This window comes from Seriola lalandi, unplaced genomic scaffold (genome assembly GCF_002814215.2).
Source record: "Seriola lalandi dorsalis isolate HSWRI2012SDOR001 ecotype SW California unplaced genomic scaffold, Sedor1 jcf7180002054767, whole genome shotgun sequence".
In the NCBI taxonomy this organism is placed as follows: domain Eukaryota; kingdom Metazoa; phylum Chordata; class Actinopteri; order Carangiformes; family Carangidae; genus Seriola; species Seriola lalandi.
Window position 1 is genome coordinate 1198408 of NW_019525320.1, and position 8840 is coordinate 1207247.

General features: G+C 42.5%; 1 protein-coding gene across 3 annotated transcripts in view; it reads right to left on the reverse strand.

Annotated features, from left to right (window-relative positions):
* Window positions 1-8562, reverse strand: part of kcnd3 (potassium voltage-gated channel, Shal-related subfamily, member 3) — a 92698-nt gene extending 84136 nt beyond the window's left edge. For 2 of the 3 annotated variants that reach the window (XM_023425285.2, XM_023425284.2), the window contains exons 1-3: window positions 8482-8562; window positions 8265-8353; window positions 6137-7316 (exon numbers count right to left, since the gene is read on the reverse strand). In XM_023425285.2, the coding sequence (XP_023281053.1) occupies window positions 6137-7239 (1103 nt within the window). In that variant the 5' untranslated portion in view covers window positions 7240-7316; window positions 8265-8353; window positions 8482-8562. Of the gene's footprint in view, window positions 1-6136; window positions 7317-8264 lie in introns of all 3 variants that reach the window. The other variant, XM_087179001.1, reaches the window with a different exon arrangement.
* Between the last annotated feature and the right edge of the window lie 278 nt (window positions 8563-8840).

The window sequence follows — 8840 nt, forward strand, 5'->3', positions numbered from 1 at the left end:
TTTTTTTATTTTTTTTTAAAAAAAAAAAAAAAAAAAAAAAAAAAAAAGAAGTATGCCTTTGATAAGAGAGCCTGCCAAACGCTGTGACTGTAAATGTGGATGTTGCCTAGAATATCTCCATATATCAACTCCATGAATCAATCCCTTGAAAACCCAGCGTAATAACTTTTACTATTTTAATGAATAATTAATCTTGATTTAATGAAGAAATTGAGGACACTGAAAGAAAAAAAAAAACAATGTGATTTTGTTCAGGCTATGCACTGGAGAGCTCTGACTGTACACGCAGAATAGACTATTTGTGTTTCAACGTATACTTCAGTTAATGATTTCTAATGAACAGAAAGATGCACGTTTTTAAAATCACACGTACAGTAACCACGACGACACAGAGCCATGAATCATTCACACGCCAACCCCCTGCAGTGTATGCATGTCATGAACTCATGATCTCCTGTCATTATGCAAACTCCCAAAAGGTCTTAATTGATATGAGAGCAGGTCAGCTCACCACTAATCTTGACCTTAAAAAGGAAAAGGTTACGAACAGACCTGGACGTAAATCACCATGGGCGAATGACTTCCTTAACTGTTCTCAGAAATCCCAGATAAGGGGTCAGCGACATCACATTTAGGTGCTATGTTTCAGTCACACTCTCATCACCTATTCTAATTAGTGGCACTAACAATGACTGCCACATTTCTCACTACTGCCCAAATCAATATCCGCTCATCTGCATTGATCATTGTTTCTCACACAAGCTGTTTGCTTCAGAATAAACGCTCTATAAAAACAGAGCCCGCTGACAATGAGTTGTGGAGATGCACATATACTTTAAACAGACACACACAACCATATATACAGCATTTATGGGCACAAGTGAACCCCCCCCCCCCAATACCCACAGACACATGCAACCAGCCAACACCGGCGTACGTGAGAGGTCCTTTGTGGTTGTCTGGGAGACAGAGAGCAGTGCATTGATCTTGGAGGCGCAGTCATCAAAAGAAGCTGCTCTTTGATAAGGATATTAATCATACTCAGACATGGCTATGCTAATGACTACAACACAACCAAACACTCCAGCTCTCATCAATACTTCATCAATTGGAAGAGCCTAATGAGACTGCAAAGATGACAAGATGCACAGAGAACGGCTGTTATGTTTTGTTATGTGTAATAGAGAGAGCACTGGAACTGGTTGTTTTTGTTGCTCAAATACTAATATACTACTACTATCTACTATATACTGCATCAAACAGTTTATAGTCGTGTTAAGTGACTACAAGACAACAAAAGCAAGTTATATAATAAAGCTTTACATGCATTAGTGGCAATGATGTTCTGAAAGAGAATGAAGGTGGAATTTTGCAAAAAAAACAGCTATTAAACTTTCATTTTATTATGATTATTATTCAGAACGACTTGAATGATTCCCGTGCCACTGTTAAAGACAACAAATATACATTTCATATACCAAACATAACCTAAACGCTGTGGTAAAGCCAATGGTGGTCTTAGCCTGATAACCATACTGAACCGACATTTTGTATCATTATGCTTCATTCATTCAGCATGATTGTTTTGATATCAGCTGATTTCTTGTTGTTTAGCTCTAACCAGTCAGTAACAAATCACCAGTTAACTGGAGAACTTGTATGAGTTGAGTAGCTGTTTAGTCATTTCTGTAAGTTGATGGACAACAACCTGTTCAGCTGCGTGAATCTTATTCACGCCTGTCACCATTTCTGTGGCCTTTTTTTTTTTTTTTCTCCCATGGACGTAGTTAGGCAGCTAACAAGCTACGCAGGGAATTACGTTAACAATCTTAATCTTGCCTACAAAGCCTCAATTTGCAGACTGTTTCTCCAAGTAGTGGGGACATCCATGAATGAGCGCAACACCAGAAACAAAACTGCACAACAAACCAGAGATGGAGGCAGTGATTCACAGGTCTTGGCCGTGGTTGTGTAAAAGCTGACAGTGTAACAGCTCCCACAGCCAGTAGTGGTATATAAATTACGTTAGCCATAATGGCTCGCTATATTGCTGACTAAAAGCAGATCATATGTTCATATCTTCATTCATTACATGAAATTCTCCTTCAAAAATCAGCAGAGACTGGTGAAGAGGTGAATAGCCAGGGTTAAATAGGAAAAAAAAAAAGCAATTTATTTCCTCCTAGTAATTATATAATGCTTGGTCAACTATCTTTATGGAGAAAATGAGTTTCTCAAGTGGTGCAGTCAATGAAAAAGTTATATATAGATACAGGTAGAGAGGTATCCAACTCATATGTGACCGAATTAGCATTTTAATGTTAGTTGTTATGATGAAACCATTAAGTAATTCCAAACATAATTCATTCAACTGACTATGATTCATTGCTAGAGGCAAAACACATAATATGTAAAATAAATATTGAATATCTTAAATGAATTTTTTTCTGATTTTTATTAAATTCATTTTCTACTACATTTAGAGGTTCAACTTTAGACTTACTATCATATATGCTATTAAAGCACTTGGTCCCACAACTAAACATAATCTGATATGAGAAAATTAGTCTAAACAGATCATGATGAATAAGTGTAATAAAAAAAAAGAGTCTTGTTGGAGATTTTTACAAACTGCACTGCTGTACTGGGATCACACTGGAACAAATTGAGTTTGCTTTTTTGTGTCTCTTCCACAATGAAAATAAAGGCGTGAACTACATGAATATCTAGATGGACCTGTAACGAAAAAGCTATGGTTTAGCAGTTGCTGCGTCTCCCTCACAAATACGCATAAATACCCTTTCTGTATGATCCCCAACCAGTTTATAATATAGGTTCAACCAAATATGACAAATGGCCTAAGTTATTATCACTCAAAAGGTCAAAATCAATTTGTTTAACAACCTAGGGAATAAAATCCCTCACAGGTCCTATTGCCTAAATGTCTCTGATTTAGCTAAAGCCTCACCACTGTGTGTGTGTGTGTGTGTGTGTGTGTGTGTGTGTGTGTGTGTGTGTGTGTGTGTGTGTGTGTGTGTGTGCCTGCCTGCCCCTCATTTGCAGGATTTGAGCTAAGCTGTTTAGCCCTGCTATAGAGCGAGCACAGGGCTCTAAGGGCGGCAGTGTTGGTTGATGGTTTGGTAACTTGCTTGGAGGGTAAACCTCTTTCTGTCCAGTTGGTCATAAGAAGCAGCACAGCCCTTGGGCAAACTTTTTGAGGATTTTAGATTCTGATCTTGTTTGTACCAAAGCCAGTTTATACCAAAATATGTCCTTAGTAATCCTGTCTTGCTGCAACCTGCTTTTGAAAATAACTAAAAAGTCGGATGCAATAAATAGATATCCTATTGTGTGTTTTCCTTTATCCCTAATTTCTTCCTCTCCTCTTCTGACATACTGTTGTCATTAAAGCAACTTCCATTTCCAGGAAGAAAAAGGTGAGCTCCACTCCAAAAAGCTATTCACCTGGTATTTTTTCACTGCCCATTGTTGAAGGGGGATTATGGATTCTGATTGAGGCCGGATTATTGTCAGATAAAACAGAACACTCAAAAAGCCACAGCGGGCACGGCAGCATGTATGTGGCACAGGTAGGGCATACCACTAATAACAACAAATGTGTGTGTATAAAGCCGCACTGACATACATACTGTATGCGCGCACACACACACACACACACACACACACACACACACACACACACACACACACAAAAAATCAAATCACAGATAGTATTTCTCAGAGTGCAGCACAAATACTGGGGCTAAAGCTCAGAAGTTAGCAGTAAATTAAATATGAGAGTGCAGATGATATGAGATTCTCCACGAGGAGAACAAAGCAGAACACATTCTGAACAGCACAAAACTAAGCCCTGAGGCACAGAGACAGGAGGACAAGAAGTCAAGGAAAACATCGTCGTGTGGGAACTGGCTTTCATCTTACTTAGTCAGATGAGTATTAACTGCTGCAAAGCAGTCAGGATACTTTTCCACAGGTTCCAATGCAAGTTGGTGGATGAAAGAGGGGAAAAAAGGTTATCTGAAAATCTGAAATCACAGTCAGTGTTGGAATAGGACGACCCTGAAAAAAGATCTTATAACATTTCGCATGTATACATGCCCAAATGCATAAAGACAGACATGGTCTATGTTAGTATGGTTAGTCTGTGTGTGTGTGTGTGTGTGTGTGTGTGTGTGTGTGTGTGTTTATGACGTAAACCAAGAGCAGAGACCAGAATGTCAAGCAGGTTTACATTAGTCAGCAGATGCAGTGGGCCACATCATTAGTCACTCTGACACCCACTTCTGGCCCCTGCTTTATTGATGAGGCCAAGCTCAACAACTACCCCCCTCTTAACACACACACACACACACACACACACACACACACACACACACACACACAAACCCTCCTCTACCACAATCGTACTGTAAAAGCAACAGGAGACTGGTTTAGTGTCTCATGTCTCACTCCAGTGGGAAGAGACTGCTACTGTGTGAGAGTACAGGCCAGCATGGAGAGCAAGGCGAGCTGCTGCGCGTTCACAAAATGAATAGACAGCAGAGCAGAGAATGCCTTCCTATTTTCCCATAATGCAGCGGCTAGTCATCTGTCCACACACCAAACAATCGATCCAGAATCAAACATCTGCTCAACACCAGATCTTCTGGGCAGGTTGTGAATGGCAGGGCACGGTGACAGGGTGCCAAGTGTGTCACAGCAATGAGCTCACAGCCATTTATGGCCTCCATGACTCTGACATTTAGCAGGATGCTGCAATTTGTCAGCCTCAGTCTGACTCACACATCCACAACAGGGGACGCACATAAAACACATTACCATTAGGCCTAATAGTGCTGCTTCACAGAACACTGTGCATGTGTGTGTGTGTGTGTGATTTTTGTTTGAAACCATTATTGTGAGGACATTTTGTTCGGCCGGTCCTCACAACTTCAGGGTTAAGACTTGTACCTTATAATGGTTGAGGTTGGGGGGGGGCTAGGGAATGCATTATGTCAATAAGTGTCCTCACAACTCCAGAAAAGGCAAACATGTGTGTGAGTGTGTATATGTACACTGTGTGAAATGAATGATGTGTTTGTGGGTCCCCTCACTACCATAAAATGACGACTGCTGGAAATATATGATGATATAAAAATGAGGAAAAACAGGTTGGGAAGCGTAACAAACAAATGAATGCATCAAAATACTGCACATGTTCCTCTTGTAAAACTTTAGCAAAGCCAATTCATGACAGTGAAAGGAAAGAACAAGAGCCCTGGGTGGCAGGTTAATTAGGCATTCACTGTGATGGAAACATGTATGCCTTTTAAAACTGCGTGTAAATAATAATAATTATCTCTGCCTGTTACTCAAACACAAATAACTGCACCAGTCGCTTGCCTCTCAAAATTGAGAGCATTTCAATATTCTGCATCAGAGCCTCTGTACCACGAGGCACTTAATTTTCAAGGCCAGCCACGAGTGTAACTCACAGAGTGAGTGAAGGAGGAGGAGGGCTCTCGAAATGCGAAGTCACTGTTTCAGTTCATTGTGAACTGAAAGAGCATGTCCACTGACCACAGGGCAAGTAAGAGGGCGAAGAAATTGGATCATTCCTGTTTCTGTCTTTTCTCTCCAATGTTTTTGTTTCACTAAAATGCTTTCAACTCTCTCCTTTTCTCTACTCCACAATCTCCTATGTCTCTCTCTCTATCTCTCTCTCTCTCTGCCCCTATTTTAGGTGATGTGTAAAGAGCAGACAATGGTGCAGCCATTACTGAGAGAGAGTATCAGGATGGCTATTCTTCCCCCAGAAGAATACAGCCATTTCTCAGACAAGCAGTCTCTTATCTTATGCGTAAAGTTTGTAAAGTATGTCTTGGAAAGGGTGTCACTGACTTCTGAAGCAGTTGTAGGTTTTTGGGCCACGGAGTCAGACACACAATTCAAGTCAAATCATAATCCAACATTTACTCACACATAACAGACTCAACTGCAAATACACACACGCACACAAACATGCACTTGCATGCGCACACACACACACACACACACACACACACACACACACACACTCACCAGCGCGCACACAGCACTTGCAACCAGATAAAAGAGGTGTCTGCTCTGCTCTTACCCGAGCGTTGTCATAGTAACGATGGTGTACCAGAAGGAGGCTGGGATGCTGGTGAATTTGCTGGAGCTTGAACCCTTCTCTGCGTAGAACATAACGGTCGCAAAGATAATAATGGCCATAGTGAGGGAGAAGAGCAGGAAGCCCAGCTCGGAGGCACAGCTCTTCAGCGTGTAGCCCAGGATGCGCAGGCCCTGCGAGTGACGGGAGAACTTAAATATACGGAACACGCGGAAAACACGGAGTGTCACGAAAGCGCCACTCACGTCCTCGTTATCAGTCATCACCAGGCCGATGTAGTAGGGCAAGATGGCCACTACATCAATGATGCTCATGACGGACCTCATGAAGCGGTAGCGGCTGGGCGCAGCAAACAAGCGCATCAGATACTCCACGGTGAAGATCATAACGCAGGCCGTGTCCATGCAGAAAAAGGCCACGGTGTACCGCTCACCACACGGCACTTCCTTCTGGTTGGGCGCCGTGCCGCAGGGAACCGTCTCCACCACATTGGTGATGACAGAGACGGCAATGAAGAAGCCAGTGACGTAGTAGAAGACAAGGGCCATGGTGGAAGTGTGGGGGTTCTCGAAGGCCCTCCACATGGTCTCCCTGAAGGTCATGTTGGGTAGCTTGGCGTCCTTGTTGTCCTCCTGGTCATCCATCAGACGCTCTGCGTTCTCCCTCTTCCTGTCCTTGTACTCTTCATAGCAGCAGTCACCAATGATCTCTGGGACAATGCCAAAGAAAGCCAGCTCCTCATCATAGGAGGAGATGCACTCATAGCGTGGGTAGTGGAGCTTGCCAGTGCGGTAGAAGTTAAGCACACTGCGGAACACGTCAGGGTCCCGGTCAAAGAAGTACTCTTTAGTCTCCTCGTTGTAGAAGAACTCCTTCTCTGAGCTGCCCAGCAAGGTGTCTGGATAGCGGTCCAGCGTGTTCCTCCAGGTCTGGAAGCGCCGTCCACTGACATTAAGAATGATTAGCTCATCCTGCCGCTTGCTCTTCTCAGTGGGCGCCACTGGCATGGGCAAATTGGCCACAGGCATCCAGCCGATAGCTGCCGCCCGGGCAAAGGGAAGCCATGCTGCTACTCCCGCCGCCATGCTGTGTCCGGCTTGGGGCGTAGGGGAGAACAAATCCAGCACCTTCACAACCAGCTTGACTTCAGCTCAGTCACCATCTACAGGGAAGAGAGGGAGGGAGCTTGTGAGGATAGGAAGCACAGGAGTGCTATTATGATCAGGACATGGGAAGAGAGTGTGAGCAATCGATGAGAAAACAGGAAAAAGGGGGAAGAGAATTTGAGATAATTGAATGTTAAAGATGTGGGAGAGAAAAGATGAAGTTAAAGAAACTGATAGGAGGAGAAAAAGGTGAACTAGAGAGAAAAGGTAATGGACGAACCACACAGCTCAGATTCTAACAAGGTAGTCTAGCTGAGACAGCAAAAAAGTATCTTTAATAGAAATGAAATTGAACATCACACTTAGACTGAGAAACCTTTCCAGAGCACGACATGAAATATATTTCTATTTGATATAGTAAGCTTTAATGTGATTACAGGGGCTGCCTACAATTTCCAATAAGCATCGTCTTCCCTATAATTACTTTAAGGCTATATTTCTCAGGTCCCCTCTATTGAGTTACAGTTAAGAAGCAGTCTTCTCAAGACCTCTGTTCACTGCATTTTACAGTTAAAAAATTAAAAGGCAGGCAAGCAAAAAACTGCACCTCAAAACAGTCTATATTGGTAGATTTTTGCTAAGCTCTTTTCTATAAATAGGGAAATTTACAGGGTTATAATCTGCTTAAGAGAGAGATACAAGAGGAGATTCAAAACCTGTTGAGTTCCAACCAGACAACTGCAGATGCATCTGTATTTTACTCTAGATTAATGAAACTAGTTTATGGTTATTCAGATCAAATTCATCTAGTTACATGTAACCCGATTCTAAACAAGCTTTTTTTTTTTTTTTTTTTTTTTAAACTACTCTAGATAGAAAAATATTGTCTCCTAAGCCTCAAACCGGAATCAGCAAAAGCGACACAATTAGCCGAACAGGTTGGTGACTAAATGCAGCAAAATACATTAGCAGCTTTATGTTCGCTACAGTCTCTTTCTACTCACCGATTCAAAATTCTCCATCTACAAAACGCGACCTTCTTCCAGAGCACTTTAGTTACAAGTCGTAGGTTTGGTTATTTCTGAAAGCGTGTCTGTAAGAAAGAAAAAAAACAAAACAACAAAATGCCAGGGCAGAAGTTATTTTCACGAAGAGGAACAGCCACGTTAGACAAACGTTACTGTTGAGGTGAAAGCGGAAAAGTACCGGAGACAGACGTACCACAGCCGCTTGAATTCAGTTTCCATTATGCGAGGGGGGCAATTGATGAGAGGACTCCGCCGTGAAGACCGTCTTACCTTGGCTTTTTGGGATGAGTGGTGGGAAGAGACGGAGGAGGAGGAGGAGCGCTCTCTCTCTCGCTCTCTCTCTCGCTCTCTCTCTCGCTCTCTCTCTCTCTCTTTCTCTCTCTCCCTCTCACTCTCTCTCTCTCTCTCTCCGCAGGGCGGATTGTGAACTAAAACTGCATTTATGGGAAACCTCTATCAGCACTCAAAAGAATGCGCAGAAAGTGGGTTAGTCACTGAAAAAAAGAAAGAAAGAAAATAAAGAAAATGATACACCCCCCCCCCCCCCCCCCC